The following is a 27,224-nucleotide window of genomic DNA, read 5'->3' on the forward strand; positions in this document are numbered from 1 at the left end:
CTTCCACTCTAAAGGAGTATTGTATAGTCAATTAAGAGGATCTGTATTCAAGTTCTCCCTTTTTTAACAAGTCACTTAATTTCTGCTCCTCTAGGCAATTCTCTAAGATTATAAATTGTTAGAAAAACACAGACTTGCCTTAGTAGGAAATTTCCTCATTCTCTATTCTAGTGACAGCATAGATCCAAGCCCTATGCTCAACCTAATCCCTTACTCAGGTACTATACAATATACACAAGAGGATACAGTGGGACCTAAATAATGGGAGGGAAACTATGCCATCCCTTCCTTTCTCCCCTTGTCAGAATAGAATGTAAGTCCCCTAACAAGGGGAACAAATGTAAATAAATTGGTATCTACCTGTTACATCCGAAGCAGAAGGCACGTCAGCTCAGAGGAGACCTGTGTGAGCTTGGGGGCAGGAAGATGTTCTACAGAAGGTAGCGAGCCAATCTTTGAAAAAAGAAGGCAGGGATACAGGAGGTGGAGGGAATGGAGGGGAGCATTCCAGGTATGAAAGACCACCATGATGGATGGCAGAGTTGAGAGATTCAGGTCTGTTTCAGAGATGGCAGGCAGACAGGTGTGTCTGAGCCAGAAAGTACATGGGAGGAAGGGTCTGAGTGATGAGCATCCTCCACACCGGGGACTTTTATATTTGGTCCTTTGGAGGCGAAATAGCCACTCAGAGCACTATTGAGCAGGAACATGGCAGGGTCACTTTGACAGCAGAGTGAGGGAGAGGCACAGCCCTGAGGCAGGGAGACTGATTAGGAGGCCATTAGGTGATGGTCAGGATGTGGACGTTACTGGTGATAAATGTTGTGATGGTGGAAATGATAAGATCTGGCAATGGATCGGAATATATTGGGCAGGTGAAAGGAAGTCCAAAAGGGGGAGGGTTTGTGGGGAAAGACAGAACCCTGTTGTCCTATAGCTGATACCCCTCCCTAAGCATAGTGAGGATATGAGCATGAGGGATAGCAGCAAATGTTGCTACAAGAGGGAGTGTGGAATTTCCCAGGTGGAGATCTAAGCCAGATTTCATGCAGACAGCTCATTCTGTCCTTCTGTTAGATGAACTGAGGCAGAAAGCTGCATCTCAGTCCCCACACCAAAGCCCTGCTGTGGCAGGGAGGCAATGGAAACGGTCTGGGAAGATGGCTGACAAGTTTGTTGTACGAGGGGGATGTCCCACAGAGCTAGGTGGCTGTGACAGGTCCCTCTAGCTGTACTTACTTTAACAAGTCTTGCATATGTATATTACATGTAAATTGGCTGGGCTACAAGAGCTTTGGGGATGACATTTCCTGATTCTTCCTTTTGTAAGATGAAAATAGTAAGGGGGGAGAAAGCACAGAGACGTCTAACCCTGGCATTACAAAACGGTGGCATCTTGTAATGTCAAGTGAATTTGAAAGAATGCCATCTGAGTAAACAGTCAAAAAAAAAAAACTCTTATGGACACATCCTTTAGGACTCCTTTAAAGAAACAAAATAGAATTTTAATTTCTTTTTTTTTAATTAGCAATCATTTTTTTGTGTTCCCTTCTTTCTATTTCTTCCACGCCCCAGTGAGCAATTAGAAATAAAGTCCTCAATATATAACTACATAATTTAGTAAAACAAATCACCACAGAGCCTTGTGTCTCTGAACTTAAAAAGTTCATCATGTTTCTACCATAAGCTGATATATTTTACCTTCATTCTTTTAGTTGTGATTTATCATTACATTGATTAGAGTTCTAAACAATTTCAAAACTTTTTTAAATTTTGTTTTTAACATTATATAGGTTGTTCTCCTCATGATGCTCACTTTGCTCTCTATCATAAAGTTCTTCCCAGTTTCTTCTGAAATTATCCATTTCATCATTTCTTATATTATTCCATTACAGCCATGTACCACAATTTGTTTAGCCTTTCCCTAGGTAGCACAGTGGATAGTGCTGGGCCTGGAGTCAGGAAGATCTGAGGTCAAGTATGGACTTAGACACTTATTTATTGTGTGACATTGGATGAGTTCCTTACCCTCTCTTTGCTTCAGTTTCCTCAACTATGAAATAGGAATAATAGCACCTCCCTTCCAGGTTTGTTAAAATAAATATAAATATAAAATGAGATATCTGTAAAGTACTTACAAATGCCTGGGACATAGTAGGTGCTATATAAATCTATTATTATTAATATGTATATCATCAGTTGTTATAAAAGGATTCGCTCCTATTTTCTAATTCTTAGGCTATCACCAAAAAAAAGGCTCTAAATATTTTTGTATACAGGCATACCTTGGAGATATTATAGGTTCAGTTCCAGACTTTCACAATAAATCAAGTCACACAAATTTTTTTCATTTCCCAGTGCACATTACACTACTTTGTAGTCTAATTAAGTATGTAACAGTATTTTGTCTAAAAGAAATGTACAAACTTTAATTTAAAAAATATTTTATTGCTAAAAAATGCCAACCATTCCCTAAACCTTCAGCAAATCATAATCTTTTTGCTAGTGGAGCATCTTGTCTCAGTGATGATGGCTGATGACTGCTCAGAATAGTGGATTACTTAATATTGGGGTGACTACGGGAATTTCTTAAAATAAGGCAACAATGAAATTTGCTGTTATAGATTGACTCTTTCTTTTACTTGAATACTTAAAAGATCATTGTAGAGTAATTAATTAGCCTAATGTCAATATTTTTGTGTCTGTATGGATCCTTCTCTGCTTTCTTTGATAGGCCTAGTAATGATATAGCTGGGTCAAAGTTTCAACATAATTTTAAATTGCCTTCCAGAATGATAAAAAAAAAAAAAATTCAGTTCTACCAACAATGTACTAGTGATCTTGTTTTCCTAAAATCCCTCCAACATCTGACAACTTCCTCTTTGGGCCTCTTTGCCAGTCTGATTAGTGTGAGATGGAACCTCAAAGTGGCTTTCATTTTCATTTCTGAATTTCAAATGTAACTAAGCTTTCTTTCCTCCTTGCAAAAGTGCTAAGTCTTCCATTCAGGATCTTCCTTAATATTTTATAGTGGGATGAGATTGCTGTTCCCTTCCACAATGTCTTCTCACTTGTCAAGTCAAGATTTTTATCCTCTTCCTTTCTGAATTATTGTTGTACAAACTTTTGGGTATTTGAATGGGATGGGGGTGGAAATGATACAGGGCAAAAAAACAGAGACAGAGAGAGAAATTTGGGCATATTCATGAAATTGGCTTTATAGACAGACAGGGATTATGTTTACAGTACAGGGGAAAGATACTGAACATGGAGTCACAGAGTCAATCTAAGCTTATCTAGCTATGTCACTTCAGGAAAATTGCTTGACAAAACAACTGTTTGGTCACTTATACATATATTGTATTTAATTTATACTCTAGCGTATTTGACATGTGTTGGTCAACCTGCCATCTGGGGGAGGGGAAGGAGGGGAAAAATTAGAACAAAAGGTTTGGCAAGGGTCAATGTTATAAAATTACCCATGCATATATCTGGTAAATAAAAATTATTAAAATAAAAAAATTTTTAAAAAGAAAAAAAAAGAAAATTGCTTGAACTTTCTGAAATTCAGTTTTCTTACTATAAAATGATGATCTCATTTCTATAACTGACCTCACAGAAATGCTAGGAGAATTAAAAAAGATCAAAGGATGTAAAAATGCATTATTAGGCAATGTGATTTGTAAGGGCACAGAACTTGCCCATACTCAAATATAAATCTGGAATTCCACTATCATAGTTTCATTATTTTGAGTTATCAAGATCTCCCCTTTATTTTTTGCAAAAATAAATGGCCTTAGAGATGACCAGCCTCTTGCACTCCAGGCCTGCACTGCTGTCTGCTAGAAATCTTCATTCAGATTGTCTCCTAACTCAACATATCCAAAATAACATTCACTATATTTTTCCTGTCTCTAATCTTCCCAAAATCTATTAACAGCTCCATCATTCTTCCAGTCACATAAATTTACATCCTTGACTCATCCCTTTCCTTCATCCCCAACACCCCATCAGTTACCAAGTCCCATCAATCCATCAATATCTCTTTCTTTGATCCCCTTTTCTCCACTCAAAAATTACCCTAGTCCAGGAGGACTTCAAAGGGATTCCTATAAAGGAATAGAACAAAGCCTAGAGGGAGAGGGAAGAAGATGAATCTTATAGAGGCAGTTAGTCCAAAGACAATTTTGAAATTGATGAATTTCCCTACTTGACCATTTTTTGCATGGGGCCAGTTCCTTATGCTAACAATAAACATGAAATAGGACAGCCCTCGATATGAGACTTTTCTGTGTCTCTGATAGAGAAGCAGCATGTATTTATGCTAGTTTTGCACAGCCTTCACAGCTGGCAATTACTTGTTGGACCAACTCAGTCTTTGTGAGAATCACAGGGTGATATGCAAGTCAGAGCATGGATGGTCAAGCAAATCCTAGCATTTCCACTGTGGTGATAGATGATCTTCCTATCCTGTCTTCCTAGTGTTGTGGACTTGGCTGCTGTTCATAGAGAGAGCTCAAGTAACATGTTTCTGTTTCCCTAAGAATTGTATATGGTCCAAAAGGACATATTTTACTATTTAAAGGCCATGTCACAACTTAATTCCAAGTGCATCTGAACCAGGACAATGAGCTCTGAAGATTGAGTTTCAGGACCACATATCTCATATTTCACAACTGAGCTCAATCCTCATCCATGTAGAAAATCATTCTGTAGTGAGCATCTTCATAAAAATGGTATTGTGTTTGTCATTCAAATCAAGTGATTTTTCTACTCCTAAATGCTCTGTTTTGCTTCCTTCTAAAAGTGGGACTCAATGGAGGAGTGGGGCAGAGGTAAGGAAAAGGAAAAAGGTGAATGTTATATGGGATGGCAAGAATAAAGACAAATGTATGATGTCCCATAAACCTTCTCATTCAAAGGCATCTACATATCCTTAAAGCATTGTACTCCCAACATCTCTACTTCCAATCCACAGCACAAGCCAACTTGTTCTCTCCCCATTGCTGAATATTTATTAAGAATAGAATGTTGACGTTAGAAGGGCCCTTGGCAATCATCTCATTTTACAGATTAAAAAAACAGGCCCAAAAAAGCAAAATTATAGAATCACAGAATTTAGATTTGGAAAGGAACTCATTGGCCAGCTGATATCTAAGCCATCCAGCCTTTGGATTTCCAACAAGGTGGAGATCTATAAACCCCTAAAGCAGCCCATTCCAAACAAGGATAACTAAGTATCAGGTTGTTTTTTTTGTTGTTGTTTGGTTGGTTTGTTTTTTTTGGAGGGTGGGGGGGGATTCAAATCTAAATCTTTGCAATTCCCATCCACTGCTCTTCGGTCCCTTGGCCTAAATGAAACAAGTCTCATCTATGTTGTTTTTGAGTCATTTCAGTCGTGTCCAGCTCTTTGTGACTCCATTTGAGGTTTTCTTGGCACAAATACTGGGGTGGTTTCTTTACCATTTCTTTCTCCAGCTCATTTTACAGATGAGGAAACTGAGGCAGACAGGGTGAAATGGTTTGTCCAGGGTCACACAGCTAGAAGCCAGATTTGAACTTAGGAAGATGAGTGTTGCTGACTCAGAGCAGGCACTCAATCAATGGCAATTCAATATAACAGCCTTGAAAACACTATCATGTTTCCCTTCATCTTCTCTAGACTAAACATTCATCCAGTTCCCCTACATCATGGACTCAAGGTCTTCTGGGGCTCTCCAGCTTACCAGCCAATCCTCATGGACTTAATCAAGGTGACTTTGGCAGAAAATGGTAGAACTCATATCCTGATTCAGTTCTGCATCCATCCCACCCCACTCAGTTACTTCTGGCCCAGATGGTCCTGCTGCAGAAAGGCAAGGGGTTGGGACCAACATAGCACTGAGGAATGGGAAGACCTACTTCTCACCTTCGCTATGTGCGTGACCTTAGGCAAATCCCTTAATTGGTGCACTCTAATCCATAAAATGGCACGTGAGACCCCTTTGAGGTGAGGGAGGGAGGAGAAGGGAAGAAAGGAATAAGTATTTATTAAATACCTCTAATGTTACAGACACTGTGTTAAGTGTCTGATATTTTCCTACAATATCAATAACAATATATTATTATATATGATGCCATATATATTGCATATATATGTTATATATTATAATTGTGCTAGTAATATGTTATTATTATATTGCATATATAATATTATTTATTATAATTGTGCTAACAATTATTACCTCATTTGCTCGAACTCTACCTGCAAGGCAGATAGTTATCATTCCCATTTCACAGTTAAAGCAACTGAGACAAACAGGTTTAATGACTTGCACGAGATCATACAGCCACTCTAGGGTCACATTCGAACTCATCTTCCTGTCTCCAGGCTGAGGGCTCTCCAGAGCCACCAAGCCCCTCCAAGCTCTGCCTCTAAAATGCTATGAATAGATAAGTAACCCGGGGAGGGGAGGTCCATGCTTCCAGTCCTTTGCTTTCAATTAGCCTTCCATTTTGCCTGGGCACCTGCTCCGAGGCCTGATTCCACTGCTGGCCTTCTCCAAAAGCACACCCAAACTGACTGATGCCAAAATCATAAATGCTGGGCAGGATTAGACTCGGGTAATAGCCCTGGCCCACCCTCTCCATTAGGCTGGCAGAAAATCATCCCCAACAGAGAGCTTCATGACTTCATTTAATCCATGAGACGCGGACTAACCCTGTCATGTTAGAAAGGTTTTAACCCTTAGCTCTTTCCAGAACTATCAGAGATGAAAAACTAAAAGCAATACAAAAATACAACTCTCTCCCAAAATTAAACACAATGAGAGAAGGGGGAGGGAGGAGAGAAAGGGCAAGGGAAAGAAGAAGAGAAGGATATCCAGAGGCAACGTGACTAGTCCTGCATTTCCAATGGAAACGGTGACTTTGTTCATGCATTGTAATTGCATCTTTCCCCTCCTTGCTCTTCCTAAATGAGCCATCCCTTATAGAAAGCCTTAGCTTGCAACCATCATCTACCTGGTCTTTTCAGCGGTCCTCAAGTGGTTTCCAGTCACTGATCTGCGATGGATAGAAAGAGGCAGACTTGACACCTAAAGCTTTAGCCCGCACTAAGACTTCTGGGCCACCCTGGAAAGAACCAGGCCCTTGTGTTGGTAATAATCAGATCAAAGGCACCTAGCTGGGCCTGTGCATATGGGGCTTGAGACTTCCCCATGTCCGATTGGGTTAAACCAAGTATTGGGGCTAGTTTTGTGGTATGTTTGTGCTTCCCTTAGAATAGTACAGCCGATGGTCAGGTCTGTTAATGTACTGGGGGTTTTTTTGTTTGTTTGTTTTTGGTTTTGGGTTTTTTTTTAATTCATTTGCATTATTTCATAAAGTTCTTCCCAGAATTTGCATCTGATGGATTTTTTTTTACAATTATTATTCATCATGGTCATGATCTGAGATCTGATATCATGAGATCAATGAAATCATTTTATATGTATATCTATCAATATCAAAGATGACCCTACTCTAGCTACAAAAAAATAATTCCCTTAGAAGGCAGCCACAGGCTTCAGCCATTCTGTAGCTAAGGGCATCATTTGCTTGGAAAACATCTGGTTAAGTTACAGGCCTCCTCTAATAGCCTGTCTGTAAAGCTCCCATTAGCTTAAGGGAACCCTCCCAGGGCTCTGCCTTAGCCACAAAGTAAGAAATCCCAGCGTTCAGGGCCAAGCTCCCACTCATTTCCTAATGCTTTTAGGCTGACCTACAGCCTCGCCAAGCATTTTGAAGCAAGTCTAAAAGGGAGGACTGCCTGGGCCCTTAAAATACAAACCAGCAGGACTCACAATGTATTTTTATTTTCCCACAGAAACACCAGGAAACCTGGGGGCGTTGGGATTTTATAAAGTGTGATATTTCCTTTGGTTTTTGTTACTCACAGTAGTATCGGGTTTAGCTTTGTGGACTTTTTTTTTTTTTTTTAATTTTTATTTTAATTTTCTTCTTTACATGGAGATAGAATTACAATCATCATAATAAGGCATTTAACCAAATAAGAAAAATTGAAAGTGATTTTCCTTAGCTGGCCTATCACTCATGACAATTCCATTCAATGAGAAATGTTCCATTTTTCCTGTTGTTCTGCATGATCAGCAATACAGCTCAAGTCCACTCCCCCACACTTTAAAAGTATCTGGCTTGCCCTTGGGGGAACAAAAACAAACCAATCAGAGCCCTTTTCCCAGAAAGGTTCTGCTAGGGAAAAGCCAGAATATTTAAAAGGAGATTTTTTCACTTAAGTAACATGCAATTGAAAGAATGTTGCGCCCTTCTGGGGGAAACCCATTAGTTTAACATCAGACACAAGTTAGGAGTAACTCTCCAGTGATTTGGATCTCAAAAATCCCCAGGAGGGCATATACCTGCAAAAGGTAGCTTTTCTCCACCAAAGCATAAAGGCCTCCACAGGTAGACAAACAATTGATTATGGGCCATTACATGCCAGGCACTGGGCAGGTGCTTCAGATGCGAGAAGAAGGGTTCCCAACCTTTTTCTAATCAGAATTTCTTAGAATCATAATGTGGATTCTCTCTCCAATCCACAATGCTTTGGGGGTTTCTTGTTTTGATTTGGTTTGAGGTTTTGGTTTTTTTCTGCTAAGGAACATTTCACCAAAATACAAATACTGACTAGGACATATGATTTCACTGATATTGGGACTTCCCAAAGTAGGAAAACACCTACCAGTGCAAAAGGATATCTTCTCCATAATTTACAGAACTTGGACCCTTCTCTGGTTTACCAAAGCTGAGCTTAACTTTACTTGCCGACAGTCGCACAGCCAGTTCTTCCTGGCCCTAAGACCAGCTCTCTCAACCATCATCTCCCAGCTGCCTCTTTCACTAGGATGATGTAGTAATTTAAATGGCTTATATCAATCTTTGAAGTAAAGTCCTGAAAGATCTGGAACCAGAGCAGATGCAGAAGAAAATGGCCAGGGCTGTCAACTACTGTTTGTTAAGATGTATAACTGGAAAAAATATTGGGAGCAAATCAAATGCTCCTTTAGTTAAGGAGTGTGTGAAAATGGGCATCTTTGGTGGGTTTCATTTAAAGTTATCATCTCAAACACTGCAGTTCGGTACCTCAGTAGTGAGAAAAATCTGAGTTCTAATTCTGCCTCAAATACTTAACAGAATCACCATCCTTAAGTCACTTAAAGTCTCTGCCTCAGTTTCCTCATCTGTAAAATGGTGGCCACAATATCCTTTGCCCCAAGTTTATTTCTTTTTTTTACATAAAATGGGGACAATAATAAATGCTGTGAAGGTCAAATGACACCACACAAAAGTACTTTGAAACCTTAGAGGGCTATAATCAAAGGGTGCTAAGGTGGGATCCTTTAACCCATTTTTGTTTAGCCTTCTGCTTGCTGAACTTCACTATCATTAGGTTGCTTTGGAATCCTCTATGTTTTATTTTATATAGCCCTGTATATTTTATTTTAAAACATTTTTCTGAAGACACCATAGTGATATGATTTAGGAGAGCAACTGCTGGTTCCAAATGTTGAAATTGTAGACACCAAATGCTGGGGTTCAGCCATATGAAGAATTCTCAATGGCATTTCTCTTTGTCAAAAGGTAGGTTTATTTAGGAGAAAAGGTTACAGGCAAAATAAAGATACACAAGACACCACGAGTGGTATATGTGAAACAGAGCTGGGAGAGCACATAGTTAGCAAGGAAAGAGGCTTTAACCATTAAGTACGGAGAAGACAAGCAATTAACCAGGAGAAGGGGGGCCCCATACTCCAAGGAGTAAGCCCTTAGCAGGCAGGCTAAATCTAGGGAGGACTTTAGCCCCCTTAAAGAGTGAGTTATAAAAAGGAGAAAGATTAAAGGCGTGATGGGGCCCGAGAGGCCCAAGAGCCCTGGGGGGAGGGGAAGATACCATCCAGTACAGAGCTGGGGATGGATCCAAAGAGGCTCAGCAAAGATGGCATGAGCAATGGACAGATTTGTGGGGGAAATGTAACCTCGAGGGCTTGATATAACTCAGATTTCTGACGGCAAGTGGAGCCTCTGGAGACTTCCACAGAGGATGGGACCAAGCTAAAATGATCCGCATCAGTGCCCATACTCACCTGCGCCATCACTTCAGTCTTTCTCTGTCATCCGCACCCAGTTATTTGAGACCTCCTCGTTAGGCTTCAAAGCCTACCTAAAGGGTCCAGAAATACTAAGAACTCTTGGGTACATAAATGCAAGCTATAAATATTAGGGCAAATATTCCAAACTCCTGAGCCTTTATGCAAATGTTCTCTGGCTGTTGTTGTCCATATTAAAAAAAAAAAAAAAAAAAAAAAAAAAGCTGGGTGGTGAAGGTTAGGGTTTTTTTTCAAACCACCCCAAATCATGGTGAAGGGTTTCTAACCTCAGTTTCCTCATTTGGAAAATGGGGGTGAAAATGACCTTTGTGTAGGTGTGTCTCCTTTCTCTTTCTAAATTCCCAAGTATGTATGAATGTATGTAGTGTTTTAACAATAATATATATGTAAAGATATACATGTATACCCATGCCCATGTCCATCAATGCTTAATTATTCATATTTCATACACAGTTATAACTGTATGCATAAATATGGGCACATATATAATTGTGGGTACATGTATAAATATGGGTGTAGGTATATGCATGCAGGTATATGCATATATGCAATTATAGATGCATGCAAAAATATGGGCATTTGCATATATGCAATTATGGATGCATGCATGAATATGCGTATATGCACACATATGGGCATCTAGATTCCTGTATATGAGTGACTGTCTACAGCATGGCAAGCTCTCATTATTATTATTATTAATTAGTCCTGCTCACTGTCCACACCCTCTCCACCCTCCCCTCCCCCAGGCTAGGAACCCGTGACCTCATACCCGCCCTTGAATTTCATAGGTTCGTGCCAATCCTCGGGGGCGTGGCCAGAAGGGGCGTGGCCCGTTCCCCCTGTCCTGGGCACGCCCCCGAACCCGGACCGGCGCTCTCCCGATCCTCCTCTCGCAGGTGGGGGTCGGGCCCTCCCTCGTCCCGCCATGGCCGAGGAGGCGCCGTCACCATCGTCCTCGTCCGCGCCGTCGGGGCCGCGCTGTCCCTTCCTCTTCAGGAGGTCGGGCCGCCCTCGAGCTTCCGCGGGCCGCCGCCGGAGGCGCGGGGCCGGGGAAGGGCGGCCCGACGGTGGTGGCAGTGGAGACGGCAGCGGCAGCAGCAGCGACGAGGGCCCGGCCGTCGTCCGGCCCGACCGGAAGCGGGCCGTCGCCAACCCCATGATCCAGAAGAGCCGCGGGGCCAGCGGAGGCCGCGACGGCGACGAGGACCGCGCCCTGGGCCTAGCCGTGCTCTACCCGTCCAGTCGCTCGGCCAAGCCGGCCGGGCCCGAGGACATGGGCGCCACGGCCGGCTCGGAGCTGGACGCGGCCCGGGAGCCGGGGGCCAAGGCGTGTGGGCGCCAGGGGCCCATGCGCGCGCCCGGGCACCTGCGCGCCACAGTGCGGTGGGACTATCAGCCCGACGTGTGCAAGGACTACAAGGAGACCGGCTTCTGCGGCTTCGGCGACAGCTGCAAGTTCCTGCACGACCGCTCGGACTACAAGCACGGCTGGCAGTTAGAACGCGAGGCCCAGCCCGACACCGCCGAGGCCGAGGCCGAGGCCTACGAGCTGGCCGCCGACGAGGACGTCGAGCACGGGCGCCTGCCCTTCCGGTGCTTCATCTGCCGTCAACCCTTCCGCAGTCCCGTGGTCACCCAGTGCCAGCACTACTTCTGCCAGGCCTGCGCCCTGCGCCACTTCCGCACGTCCCCGCGCTGCTACGTTTGCGAGCGCCACACACACGGCGTCTTCAATCCCGCTCGGGGCCTCGTGGCGCAGCTGCGGCGGCTGCGCGACGCCCCCGACGGGTCGCCCGACGGCGCCAGCCCCACCCCCTAGACCAAGAACGGGCGGGCCAATGAGAGAGCTCCCTGTTAGCGAGCGGGCCAACAGATTATCACCCTGCGAGAGAGCGGGCCAAAAAATTACCTCCCTGCGAGCGAGCGGGCCAATAAAAGAGCTCCCTGCCTCTGATGTCGGAGTCTGGCCTTGAGTGGGGCGGGGTGGGGGAGGGGAGGGGCGGAGCCGGAGGGGCGCCCCTTTTACCACAGCGACATATTCAGAGGGAAGGAAAAGTGAATGGATGGATGGATAGATTAATGGATAGATAGACGGTGGATGAATGCGTAGGTAGCTGTAGGTAGACGGAAGGATACAGACATCAGTGAACAGAAACATACACATTTACCGTACCTGTGCTACGGTTATTGTCGCCAGTCTGTGAAACGGGTTAATGAGCTAGAATGAAGCACGATTCTGCTTCTCCCCTCCCGGGCCCTGGCCTTGCCATTTCTGAAGTCCCTTCTCTCTTAGGGACCGGTCATAAAAGGCTGATACGGGATTCCCTCAAAACACCGGATCCAGTGAGAGGAGGTCTTGTGGCCTAGGGTCTCTTCAAAATCGTGGTCCCCATTCACTTTCACTGAGCCCCCCACACGTGTATACTTCGGATAAATTGTACACGGTACCGATAGGTAGATAAATGATAAAATAGCCGCCAAAATAGACATGTGAAAAAGATAAAAACACAATATTTGATACTAGAGACCCCAAGATTGCTTGACCGGGGGGCTGAAGGGCCCTTCAGAAAGAAGGACGTGACAGAGGACGATGTGGAGGGGGACAGACGCAGAGAGACCCGTTAGCCGACTATTAAAGGGGGCATTGAAAAGATTTGGTAAAGTCCTGTGCGGGGCGAGAAATGTGGGATACATGGAGACGGAGGAGATCGGATAACTGAGTGTGGGCAGAAAAAACTTGGGGTTGTCAGGATTTGGATGACCAGAAGAATGATGACGTCACAGTAGCGATAAAGAACCTTGAAAAGAGGATGGGTTTTGAAGGAAAGATGACATCTTTTGTACAGATCATAATACAATTGCTCCATTCATGTCCTGTACAAAATGGGACAGGGGGAGGGGAAATCTGGCCAGTCAGTGCCCCAGAATTTTGAACCTTGGCCACTGAAGCCATTAGTGTTGGGGGGAGTGGAAGATGACTTTGCTGCTGCTGCTGGGTTTGGGGAGCCCAAAGAAGCCAATGACAGCCTTGTTTTTTATCTACTTCAATACACATTGTTCTATGAATTATGTTGGGAAAGAAAAAGCAGAGCTAAAAGGAAAAACCATGGGAGAGATTTTAAAAACAACAGAAAAAAAGAGGGAACACAGCATGTGTTGATATACATTATTTCCTTAGTTCCTCTTCTGGATACAGATGGCATTTTCTGTCCAAAGTCTATTGGGAGAAGAACCAAGCCTTTCATAACTGAATCACACGCTCTTGCTGTTATATAATATAGTCCTGGTTCTGCTTGTTTCATCCGCATCAGTTCATATAAATCTTTCTGGGCCTTTCCATGATCAGCTTGTTCATTTTTTTAGAACAATAATGTCCATTGCCTTCATGTACCACAACTTATTCAGCCATTCCCCAACTGATGGGCATCCAGCTCTTTTCCAGTTCTTTGCTACCATCAGAAAAAAAAGGGCTGCTACAAATATTTTTGCACATGCGGGTCCTTTCCCTCCTTTATGATTTCCTTGGAATACAGACAGTCAGTAGAAGACACAACTGAGTCAAAAGATGTGCAGCTTTATAGTCCCTTGTTCCAGATTGTTCTCCAGAATGGTTGGATTCGTTCACAACTCCACCAACAATGCATCAGTTTCCCACAGCGCCTCCAACATTCATCTTTTCTTGTCATCTTAGCCATTCTGAGAGGTGTGAGGTGGTATCTCAGAGTTGTTTTAATTTGCGTTTCTCTGATCAGAAGTGATTTACCAATGACAGCCTTATCAATGGGGAAGTTTGGGGAGTTTGTACCAACAAGGGAGGGAGGGAGGTGGAGAGGAAGAATTTGGCAAGAGTAAATGTGGCATGAGAAGCAGTCCCAGTGTACGATCCATCTTCCCAGCTACTAATTGGTTGATCAACCTCTCTCTGAGAGCTCGCTGGAGTAAGCCTGTGTCCCCCTCCGAGGACTTTGAAAACCACCAACCTAGAGAACAGGAATTTAATTATACGAGCCCTGCGTGAAGAACAGTATTGGACATTTTATCAGTTTCTTAAGAAAATACCTATATTTAAAGTCACCTTTTAAGAAAAATGGGGCTCTAATGAGGGGAAATATTTGCAAGAATAATGCAGAATATATTGACTGATCCACTCAGGGCTTTTGATCTCACTTCAACAGCATTTAGACCCAAAGATAGGGTTTAACACATGAAGTGAGACAAAGAAATGAAAGGCACTCTCCGCAAAGATCCCAGAAGATAATGGATAAAAATTCAGACACGTTTTCACCCAATCTGGCCTCTTTAATGTCTGCCCTTCAAATGGCTACTGTTCCATTCCTTATCTGACATCATCCAGCAACAAGGAGATTGCTAAAATGGCAAACTCAATCTTCATATCTAGTAAAGCAAAAATGTTTGTGTGCAGAAGAGAGGAGAGGGCTGGCCAAGCTAAATGTTGAGTATTTAAGCACAGAGATCATCAGTTTTGTTCTCACCTGTCACGTCTGGTTACTCACATGAATCTTGGCCACCTGTTCTGTTTACTGATAATTAAGTGTTGCCAGAGGGAGGGGCATGGGCTCTTCCCTGTGATACACTATTTAACCAATGGTTCAGTCTCATGTTTTTTATGGTTTTTGAAGTGCTTGCCAAAACAATACCATTTTAAAGCACTTTCAGTGCTTTAATATAAAATAAGAAACATTCTGCATTATCCTTGCAAACATTTCCCTTCATCAAACCCCCATTTTTCTTAAAAGGTGACTTTAAATAGAGCTATTTCCTTAAGAAACTGATAAAATGTCCAATACTGTTCTTCATGCAGGGCTCGTATAATTTAATTCCTAACCTCTAGGTTGGTGGTTTTCAAAGTTCTCAAAGGGGACACAGGCTTATTCCAGTGGCTTTCAAAGAGACTGTGATAACCAATTAGAAGCTGGAAATCTTATTTTTTTTTTTTTGTCTTTGTAACCCCAATGTCTACCACCTTGCCTCTTCCATAGTAAGTAAGTCCTTTAAAAAGTGCTTGTTGACTGAATCTTAGGAAAGCTTGCCTATTATGGACAGAAATAACCAAGGGTAGGGAGGAAATGAAGCAGAAGTAGTAGCTGGAATTAGTAGAATATATGGAATCACAAATTCCACAAATTAAAAATAAATTGGAGGAGGGGTCAAACATAGGCTCCACTGATCAAATTCCTTTTTGGAACTAATTCAAAGACTGAATAAAAGCTCTTGGTGCTTCATTGAGTGTAGTAAGGGGCATTTAGGTGGTGTGGTGGACAGAATGTGGAGCCTGAAGTCAGGTCTGGCTGACAAACTGATCCTAGGCAAGTCACTTAACTGCCTCACTTTATCTGTAGAATGGGCAGGAGAAACAAATGGTAAATCACTCCAGTATATCTGCCATGAAAAACCCAGATTGGATTACAATGAGTCAAACATGAAAAACAACTGAACAAAGGCAGAATATAGTGAGACTTTGAGATGGAGACTTGTTCTTGTGGTACTCTGTTTTAAGGCTACATCCACCTATTTGGTACACAGACCTCCAGCAAATATTTGTCTCCAAGACCTCCAATTAGGTTATAGGAACAAAGCATTAATACCTCTGGCTCTGGTTTTAACCCATCAGTCAAAAAGTATATGCAAGAGTTTAAACTTGAGTATCTTAGAAAAACACACAAGAAGATGCTATTCAGAAAGTATCTGCAGTCATTGAAATTGAGCGTGATTGCCCTTCTACCTCCTTCCTCATTGAGTCAAATGTGCCCCTAAGCCCTGAACAATCAGAACGATTGCTACTTCATGTGACAGGATGTCTGGGAAAGTCTTATGGGATGGGCATCCCTTTCTAAGCATGATCCCTTCAGAGGAACATTTCCATTCATTAAGCTCCCACTTACCTAGTTTACCTGGAGAGAGAAATTATAAACAGCTCCAGTATCTTTGCCAGGAAAACCCCATGGATAGTATTGCCATGCTTTGGTCCATGGAGTCCCCAAGAATCAGACCCAGCTTGACAGAAAATCTAGCTTTAGTCCAAGTATGAACTAAAGATCCCAGGTCTTGTTTTCCCCACCACCCCATCCTATTCCACATTAGCCCCCCTCAAAAGAAAGATGAAGGTTGGAAATTTCCACAGGGTCCCCATTTTAAAGATGAGGAAATGAAGACTTAGAGGCTTAAAGTGACCCAGTTAGAAATCATCAGAGTGGGAACTTTTAACCTAAGACTCCTAGCATTTTCTTTCTCCTACTAAACTGAAATAATCAGTTCTGTTTTCCCTAAGGGCCATAAGCTGAACTGGCTTTCAAATAGAGACGAAAGGAAAAAAAAATCCGGAGTGAGTTTGGCATTAAGTGCCCATTCCTTCAAAGAAACACTAGCAATAGCTGGATATTAAAAAGGGAAGGGAAAAAAAAGGACAATTATTGTTTAGGGGGAAATTGCCACTTATGTCACTGTAAGGAATGAATAGACTTTGAGCTTGCCTCAGATTTCCTCTCCCAGGAACAAAGAAAGGGTAAATAATCATGGCAAATATAAGGTTTAATTTGGAAGAGTGAAATTATAGAATGATTTCGTTACTCCTCTTGCCTTTTCTGTGGCAATTGGGACAGCTCTTGACAGTGCTGGGAAGCTCTTGGCACCCAGCCAGATCGTTCTCAGACAAAAAAGACACCGGAAAAATGAACTGCCAGGACCTGTTTTATTATTTTTACAAGGAGCAAATAACCTCATGATGAGGAGCAGCCTAATTGGCCGCCTTGAGATCTTTAATAGAAGGATCAGATGTGTTCCTGCCAGTAAAATTGTTGAAAGTTTTTTCATAGAAAGTGTATCTTCCCAGCAGCCTGGCTCAGGATTGTGCTATCTGAGCTTACTAGCAGAGGCTAACCAGTGCAGAAAAGGTGAATTTAGGTCTGTATCCCTTCGTTCACACACATAACTTAGTAAGGAGAGTTTTATGCTCACCTTGAATGGGGCCCAAGCCCTTAGCATAGGAGACTGTTTTGTCCTGGGACAGAATGCATCTTATCTAAACACTCAGTCACTTAATCTTGCAACTCAAGAATAAAAGAATCAACTCAAGTGATTTCAGGGGGTGGAAGAAAAAAAAAAGACGGGGAGAGAGGTGGGTTGGGGCCAGTGGGAGAGAGAAACCCAGGTTTGCAGGGAACCAGTAATCAAAGACATCCAGTCCCCCGGGAGGTTCCACCCCTCTCCGCTGAGGGAAGCCATGGAAAGTGTTACTGGCACAATAAAACTCTTAGCTTTGTTCTGGGGGACATTATGCAGGAGAGACCACAGCATGCAAATAACCAGCCCAGGGCAATTATATAAAGTGGGTGAAGTTTGCTTGGTCCCAAGACTTTTAGAAAGTCATCCCTCCCCTAACCTCCAAGGGCTTTACTCTAAGTACCCCTCTATCTGGTCTCCTTTTTCCCCATGGCCTTTTTTTTCTGAGCTGGTGGGCAACTAAAGTACAAGAAGGATGGAAGGGTAAAAACCAGAGGGCATCTGTTTGAATGCCAGCTCTGCAAGAAAATCTCTTCCCTAAATCTGAGTTTCTTCATCTAGGGGACAGAAGAGCATTGATGGACACTTTTTTTGTCATCTTGGGGGACCTGGGGATTTAGGGGCAAACAGAAGCACCTGACAATGATACTATGATCTCTGCTGTCCCCCATTTTATAGGTAAAATGAGGGAATTGGGCTAGGTGATCTCTCCAAAATGAATAAATAATAAGTTAGCATTAACAGAGGACTTAATGTTTCCAAAGAATGTGACAGGTGATCTGAGAAGACCTGGGCTCAAATCTCTAGTCCTCAATATTTAAATGATTCAGAGTAAGTCAACCAACTCAAAGAGGGCCTGGCAACCTGTAAAACTAGTAAATTATTGTAGATTTTGCAGATCTGCCTCTTTAGAGTGGCCGCTTTTTAGTACATACTGGTATTTAACTTAGAAGATCGAGGCTGTCAGAGAAATTCACTCTAGAATGGAAACAAGTTGGTTGGGGTAAGATTTTTTTGTTTTGTTTTGTTTGTTTTCCTATTAACTAGTTGAGTAAAAAGGTATTTGACTTCAGACACTTATTAGCTGTGTGGCCCTGGGCAAATCATTTAACCCTGTCTCCCTCAGTTTTCTCATTTATAAATGAACTGGAGAAGGAAATGGCAAATTTTTCCAGTACCTTGGCCAAGAAAACTCCCAAAGAGTCGGTCATAATTAAAAAACGACTTAACAACAAAAAAGTTGTTAAATATTCCAACCAGTGTTAAGGAAAGATAAAATGGCAACTAGTTGATTAAATAATAGATCTGGAACACAGTGCTAAAAAAAAAAAAAAAAAAAAAAAAGGTCCAGAGCTATTATTTAGTCAAATAGTTGCCATATATATACATATACATATATGTATATGTGTGTGTATATATATATATACATACACATACATAATATATATGTATGTGTATGTATGTATTATTTCATTGAAGATATTCAAACTTGTCAGAGTTCTCTTAGAACAAAAATTCCTTTTGGACATGAATTGTACAATACAGTGACTTCACACTCTTTATTCTGTGAAGCTGTGATCCTCACAACACTGTGAAGTCGGCACAGAAGGTATCTCCGTTTTACTGATGAAGAAAAAAAGGCAGTTAAGTAATTTGCTTATAGTCCCATCGTAAAAATACCCGGGGCAGGATTTGAACTTAGATCTTCCTGTTTTCAAGTCTAAAGCTCTGTTCCCATGTTGCCTTTTGGTTAATAAAAATCAGTCCTCTTCTGATGAGAAGTGTAATACCAGCAGCTTTATGAATAATAGACCCTATATAGGGTCTATTAATGTGCAGTAGGAATAGCATGTCAGGTAATCTATGCAACAAGCTAATGGTGATGTTGGGGAGATAACTGGCAAACTATCCTACGTAGTCTAAAACCAGCCCCGTGTGCAAACAATACCATTTGAGGTGGGAGAATGGGAGGGGGAGGAGACAAGCCTGGGAACCTTTTCTCAAAATCCCCAGGCTTTAGCACGGTGTCCTTCATGTAACAGGTAGAGAATTAAGTTTGTCTGTTGAATTAGGTGACAGATCATTCACTGTAGAATTAGATGATAAATCATTCACTGATGGCACTGATGGAGCTCTACCCATTTCAAAATGCCAGGTTCATGTGACAGTTCAGAAATCCCTATTAATAATTTACAGTCTCTCAGACACCCACTGATATTCAGCTCTTCACTCTTACCTCCCCCATGTCCAATCATTGGTCAAATCCTACAGCTTCCATCTTTAGAATATCTCCCTTCTCTCCTCTGATGCTTCCACCAACCAGGTGCAGATCCTTATCACTCCAGACTTATACTATCGTACTGACTGCTCCCTGCCTCCTCTCTACCTGCTCCAGTACATCTTCCTGGACTCAGCTATCAAATTAATCTTCCTAAAGGGCAAATCTGACTACATCACCCCCACAATAAACTGCTCTAGCTCCCTGTCACTTTTAGGATCAAATATAAAAATCTCCTGTTTGTTATTGAAAAAAATCTTTCACCCCTTGTCCCTTTCCTACCTACAATTTTCTTTCACTTCCCCCAGACCACCATAAAGTCTGCAATTGCTATTGCTTTCAAAAGGCATTTCATTTCCATAGTCCAGGAAATTTCACTGGCTAGTCCCTAGGCTTGGAATATTCTCTTTCCTCAACTTCATCTTCTGGCCTCTCTGGCTTCCTTTGTCTCATCTAAAATCCCATCTCCGAGAAACCTTTTCTGATCCTCCTTAATGCTAGTCTTCCCTCTGTTAATTACTTCCTATTTGGCCTATATATTATACATAGTTATTTGCATGCTATCTCTACCACTGGATTATGGACTTCTTGAAAGCAGAAACTCTTTCTTTATATCACCAGTGCTTAGCATAGTGCTTGGTGCTTAATAAATTGACTACCCGATTGATCTGCCCTTCTCTACCTGTGTGGAAACCACAAGTGAAAGCTTTTATACAAATCAGCCTCTTATACCTTTATTATCCCTAATCTGAATCAAATATAATAGTTTTCAATTAACATTTGAATCCTCTGGATCCCTAGGTTGAACGACAAATCATTTGGATTCAGAACTACAAGAGCCTTTTAATATTTTACTCATCTGAGGAAAGCAAAGGAGGCAGATCTAGCTGAATTTTCAGTAGATGCAAGCTGCTGTCAACTGTCTATTAAAGGTCTCTTCAAATCAATCTCTGGATAGCAAGAGATGTCTTCCATATATAGGAAGTGATTCCAAGTAAAGATCATCGGGAATGTTAGAGTGGGAATCCACACTCTCCACACTCACCACTTAAATTACTTCATTGGTAGATATAGTGTTGTCAAAGCTAAATCTGGAAGGGTGGATGACTTGCCCATGATCATACAGGGGCTACTTACCAGAAGTGGGATTTGAATCCAGAACATCTGACTCTGGAATCTACTATACCAGGCTGCTTCCCCCAAATCAGCTAACAGTTATTATTAAGCCTCTAATATGTGACCTCACAGAATTGTGAGAGCTCAAATGGGAAAATACTAAATAATTCTATCTCACTATACAAATATAGGACCTAGGACTCTTACAATCAAAGTTGCTCAAAAGATTCCAAATAGATTATGGGGAGACATGGAGCGGGCTCAGAGCATCAAAAATCTCAGGAACAATAGCCTTTTCTTGTAAAATTTGTCATCTACATGGCAAAATATTTAAGCTTCTTTATGAATGGAAGGCAGAAGAGTATGTGGAAAGGGTACTGGATTGGAAGGACTTTGGTTCAGTCACAGTCTTTGTCTTGTTACCTTTTTTACTTATTTATTTTTTGGGGCTTCATATGATTTTAAATTGGAAGGCAGAGCTGGAGAGGGAGATGACATTCCACTGGCTTGGCTTCTGAGAGTTCCACGCCACAATGGGCCATCAGAGGAAAACATTAGATTTCTAATTTCCAGGTCTTTTAGATTCCTGTCATTTCTGTGATATCTACAGGACAAAGGGATATTCCAGTGTGAGGAACCCTCTCTTCTCCTTCTCCTCCCCACACTAAAAGAAGTCCCCAGGTGTGACAATCTCAGTGAATTCTGGAAAGACAAAAGAAGAGCCAGGAGGGACTTTGAAGATGGAAGTGGGTACACTAACTTTGTAATGAAATTTGTTATATTACTTCGAAAAATTCTGTGTGATTGAGCACTAGATTAATGTTATAATGAATTAATTATTGTGCTTTTTGAAAGAAAGCTAAGCCCAAGGGAGAAGTATGAATGAAGGGAAGAAGTAATATTGATCATATGGTATCAAAGATACCTTTTTCTTCATACCTCCCACCCCATAGTTCTTCACTGGAAGCACCTGCTTGGATAGATTCCAGCTTCATTGCTTAGAGATAATCTCCTTGAATCTACCTGAGGAGGTTTACTCTTTAAGGAATAACAAGCTACATTGCCATTTTCTGAGGGGTTTTTGAGCCTGCCTTACTCAAGAAACCAAAGGGAAGGATTTGGAAAAAGTTGCGAATATGGAAAACATGCTCAGGGGGTGCATGAGCACACATTCTATTTAGGGATCATGAAAGCATTGCCAGTCAGGGAACATAAGAAAGTCAGAGGGTATTGACAAGGGTATAGGGGGAGTCTAAGGCAGGAGTAGGGAAGGAAAGGAGAGGAAATGACTAAAAACATTTGCTTTAAAGTTAAAATGAAAAAATAAAAGCATAAGCATAATATGAAACACTGAATAATCACCTATTTTCTGTAGTGAATAAAGTCCATTTTTATTTATAAGTTAGTTCCCTCATCAAATAAATGGACCAGGGTTGAAATCTTGTTACAGTGTCAATAACAAAGAGACTGGTCGGTGCAGATCTTGGTACAGCAAACAGGGCATCATTTCCACAATGGGCAGGAATCCTTTGAGAGAAATTTCCTTCCTGAGTCTAGCTTTTTACAAGCCAGCCAGGGTAGTACTATGAACCACACAGTACATGGGGGTGAGCGGGCATTGAGACTTTATCTGGGGGTCTTTGAGGTGTTGCTTATTACCTTCAATGACTCCAAGAGCATTCTGATATGATTCATGCTGAATAAAAAAATGGATGATTTTCCAGAAACTGCAAAGTTCTGGCAATTCCACCAGAATTGTCCAACAGGTGGACTCAAGGGGCAGCAGCTCTGTTTAACAGATGGAAAAAGCCAGGCCCAAAGAAATAGCCTTGAACCTAAGCTAAAAATGCATAGACTCTATTAGTCCCCCAGTTAAAACTCTTTACATGTAAGAACTTCTACTCCGTTTGCCACCCCCCTCTCTAAGAAAGTATTGAAAGCAGCCTCTATGACTGGCTTGTTGGAAATCATCATCTTAGTGTTCTGATGCATGGAGTCCAGAATGGAATCAACAAGAGAATAATCTCAAACCCTTGATCTTTAGGAATTAAAGGCATTAGCCTGATATTGTGTGTGATTATAGGCCAAGTGGAAGACAATACAAATGAAATATCCTTCTAAATCCCCTATGAATTTGTTTATATTTGAACTAGTAATCATTTGGAGATGGGGTGGAAGGACACAGGAGATAGACATTTGAATTCAAATCCTTCAGTACTTGAGAGCAATGTGGCAACAGGCAAGTAAATTAACCTCTCTCAGACTATTTCCTCATCTGTAAAAATCCATAAAATCACACTTGCAGCATGTCTCGGTTGTAATGAGAATCACATCAGATAATGTGAGTTTAAAAACTTTAAGTTCTATACAATGGCCAGTTATAATCATGATCCAATAATGATGACGTCTTTCCAGTCCCATATGGGAATTAATAATAATAATAAATAGACTATAAATAGTATTATAAAGTTTCTAAAATACTTTTTTTTGGGGGGGGGGCTGAGGCAATTGGGGTTAAGTGACTTGCCCAGGGTCACACAGTCAGGAAGGGTTAAGTGTCTGAGGTTATATTTGAACTCAGGTTCTCGTGACTTCAGGGCTAGTGCTCTATCCATTGCTCCACCTAGCTGCCCCTCTAAAGTACTTTTTACATAGAGTATCTTAATTGAGTCTCACAACAGCTGTTTTTTGGCAGCTATTGTATTACTATTATTCCTATTTTATAAATGAGGAAAATAAGGCTAAGTGATTTGGTCAGGCCCACACAATTGGTTTGTGCTCAAATAGAATTTGAACTTGGATCTACATTTCCAAGTCCAACACGTTATAACCACTCTTCCATATTATAAATCCAATAGAGCTCAGGGTAGCCTTTAGCTGCCATTTTGATCTAAATGACTGTTGGGATGCCCCAACATATCCTAAGGCAAAGGATGAAACACCGAATCTAGTTGGATGGAGGAGAAATGAGAATTCTCTTAGCCCCTAAGTGGAACCAGTAGCTTCAAAATGGTCCAATACTATTTCTTCAGAATCTTAACAATTGGATGAAGATAACCTGTGGACATCCCACCTGGAGACAGGGTAACATACTGTGGAAACCATCTCAGATTAGTTTTAGAATTGTGGACCTACCAAAAGGCCATCAAACTTGCATGCTCTTTGAGCCAATGATATTTCTCACTGGGCCTGTATCCCAAAGAAATCATAAAGGAGAGAAAGGGACCCACACGTGCAGAAATGTCTGTGGCAGCCCTATTTGTAGTGGCCAGAAACTGGAAACTGAATGGATGCCCATCTGTTGGGGAATGGCTGAATAAATTGTGGTATATGAAGGTTATGGGATATTATTGTTCTGTAAGAAATGACCAGCAGGATGATTTCAGAGAGGCTGGAGAGACTCACATGAACTGATGCTGAGTGAAATGAGCAGGACCAAGAGATCATTGTACACGGCAACAAGATTATGAAATGATTAATTTTGATGTATGTGGCTCTTCTCAATGAGATGATTCAGGCCAGTTCCAATGATCTTATGATGAAGAGAGCCATTTGCACCCAGAAAATGACTTTGGGGACTGAATGTAGACCACAACATAACATTTTCATTTTTTTGTTGTTGTTTGCTTGTATTTTGTTTTCTTATTTTTTTTCTTTTTTAATCTATATTTCTTGTGCAGCTTATGGAAATATGTATAGAAGAATTGCAAGTTTAATATATATTGGATTACTTGCCTTAGGGGAGGGGGTGGAGAAGGGAGGGAAAAAAATTAGAACACAAGGTTTGCAAGGGTGAATGTTGAAAATTAATCATGCATATGTTTTGAAAATAAAAAAAAGTGTGGGCCTAGACTGAAGTCAAACAGATAGCAAAGAACCCCAAAGCAAGACCTAAATCCATTGCTGACAGTTTCTTCACTTCTGCAGTATTTTACCTATTGGATGAATTAAGATTTTCAGAAAACAAATGGATTAGTGGTCTTGAAAGCAATATTTCCATGGAAATTATCTGATGGATATAAATACAGACTTACTAAACCTTTTATTTTTTTCAGATTCATTCATTTAGTGAGCATTTTTTTTTTGTAAAGCCATTCTGTGAGCAAGGCACTATGCCAGACAACTGAGAAGAGACAAAGATAAATAGGATAAGGCATGGTCCCTGCCCTGAGGGAGCTCAAAAGTCAGGAGGGGAAGATAAAACAAACAATAAGCGGAAGGACGGCACAACTCCAAAGCAGCGTTCTGAAAGGGGGGAGTGGTCACTATAAAGTAGAGGAGGTGTCCCTCAAGGATGGGGTCATTTTCATTTTGTCTTAGTAACTTAAAACACCAAGCATATACATGTTTAATAAATGCTTGCTGGGTTGGAGTGGAGAGGATCAGGTAGGGCTTCTATAGGCAAAATTAGGGTGAGAGGAAGGAGGAAAAAGCCAAACTGGAAACCACCAAAGATATGTTCAGTTTCCCAAATTGCGATTTTTTTTTTCTCCCATTGTGGCAAGAGCACTTTGTCACCAGGATGTAGTTTTAAAATATTAACTTAAATAAAAGTGACCTTAAAAAGTATAATATTCAAGAAAACTTAGGAAACTTCAGCAATCCTCCATAATTAAAGTAATAAAGCCATAGAAAAGAGGTTAGTTCTGGCTCCAGAACTGAAACATTTCCCTATGAAATGTAATCTTGTCTTGTCAATGATGACTTTTTAGAAATGCCATCTAAGAGACCTGCTTCAATCCCTAGAGAGCTCTATAGTCTTCTGGGCTTATAGTATTTCCCTTGGTGGACACACACACACACACACACATACACATAGGAAAAGAGGGAGCTGGCAGTGTTCTTCTTCATTGCTCACCATCCCTCCTCTGGTAAAGGTCTCACCACTTTTCTAAGTGTTGCAGTTTAAGGTTCTCTATGCCCTCTCTGTGATGAACTTTGGTGCAAGAAAAGCTTCTCAATCTCTTTCTACATGACTATCATTTGTTCTTTTTTTCCATTTTATTATAGCTTTTTATATACAAAACATATGCATGGGTAATTTTTCAACATTGACCCTTGCAAAGCCTTCTATTCCAACTTTTCCCCTCCTTCCCTCCACCCCCTCCCCTAGATGGCACGTAGTCCCATACATGTTAAATATGTTAAAGTATATGTTAAATACAATATATGTTTATATATTTATACAGTTATCTTGCTGCACCAAGAAAGATCAGATTTAGAAAGAAGGTAAAAATCACCTGATAAGAAAAACAAAAATGTAAGCAAACAATAAGAGAAAGAGTGGAAATGTTATGTTGTGGTTCACACTCATTTCCCAGAGTTCTTTCACTGGTTATAGCTGGTTCTGTTCATTACTGATCAATTGGAACTGATTTGAATCCTCTCATTGTTGAAGAGAGCCACGTCCATCAGATTTGTGTTGAAATGTATAGCTATCATGCATTCTTAATCCAATATTCCTCCTGCACCACCTTGCTCTGCACTGTCATAAACCTGCTTTATGCTTTAGATCTATACATTTGCACACCCACCTCTTTAAATTTTTCAAAGCCACTTTTATATTATAACAGAAAAAAATAGTGTCATTACAGTTTTATGATTTTCCTCAGAAAAGAAAAATGTAAGATAAGTTATACAGATGTTAGTTTAATTTTACAAAGGAGGAGACAGAAGCCAGAGGAGTGAAGGGACTTGCCCCTAGTTTCTCAGCCAGCAAGCATTAGAGATGGCACAAATAGACATACGTCCATTCTCTTTATTCAAAAGCTGAGTTGTGGGAGCAATTTGTTAATCTGACCCAAGATGTGAATTCATACAACTTGCCCTGTAAAAGCTTGGGTTTCTGCAGTGTTAGCATCTAGGGACTGAGACCCATCTGTCTCTTCATCAAATAAGACAGAAAAACTTGGCAGAAATAGTTCCATCAAAGAGACAGCAGCAGCAGGTCTGTAAAATATTGCTTTGAGTTTTAGGACTGGAGCCTGGGAAATGAATATTTACCACAAATTACCTCACTTAGCATATACACTGTGAACTATGCCCAAGTCCAGCAGTTTAATTACTATGTTTGCATGTACTAGGTTTATTATTAATTTCATGTTGAATAAATGTGTGAACAAGTGAATGGATAAAAGGATGAGCAGATGAATGGATAGATGGATGATTCTCACTATATTTTCCATCAGCTCCTTTTCTTAAATAACAAGAAAGGGAATGAAGTGATGACATGGGTGAGAGAGAAGACTCCCAACAAATAGACATTTCAAGGGATTTATAGGATATTCAAAGTTGAGAATGACCTAAGAGATCACTCCTCCCTTTCCAAACTCTTAGCTTTACAGGACAGGAAACTGAGGTCTAGACAAGTGAGAAGGCTTACCCAAAGTTCCATTGGGATCTCACTAATGACATAGGCAGAAGTAGAACCCAGACATCCTGCCTATTGTCTGTTGTTCTTTCTGTCATAATATGAGATTCAACTTCAGGCTTCCATTTTAGAGCTGGATAGGATTTTTGACTGTAAGTCATATAGAAAACTGTCCCAAAGGGAGGCATTCTGCTCACTTGTACTGTCCTTGTTTTTGGACAAGCAGAATTTGGAATGTCAATCTGTTGTCTTTCATAAAAACACAGAAGTTGGACTCTGGACAGCATTT

At 41.2% G+C, this 27,224-nt stretch overlaps 2 protein-coding genes across 2 annotated transcripts in view; both read left to right on the plus strand.

The window, feature by feature from the left end:
* The window catches only part of SLC9A9 (solute carrier family 9 member A9), a 707,151-nt gene that overhangs the window by 664,154 nt on the left and 15,773 nt on the right, over positions 1-27,224 (plus strand). The window lies entirely within an intron of this gene.
* On the plus strand, positions 10,952-12,103 carry LOC141560382 (E3 ubiquitin-protein ligase RNF113A-like). Its single transcript, XM_074298419.1, has one exon. The coding sequence runs from the start codon at positions 11,077-11,079 to the stop codon at positions 11,968-11,970; it is 894 nt and encodes a 297-aa protein (XP_074154520.1). The 5' UTR covers positions 10,952-11,076; the 3' UTR covers positions 11,971-12,103.

Source organism: Sminthopsis crassicaudata, chromosome 3, assembly GCF_048593235.1.
Source record: "Sminthopsis crassicaudata isolate SCR6 chromosome 3, ASM4859323v1, whole genome shotgun sequence".
Classification (NCBI taxonomy): domain Eukaryota; kingdom Metazoa; phylum Chordata; class Mammalia; order Dasyuromorphia; family Dasyuridae; genus Sminthopsis; species Sminthopsis crassicaudata.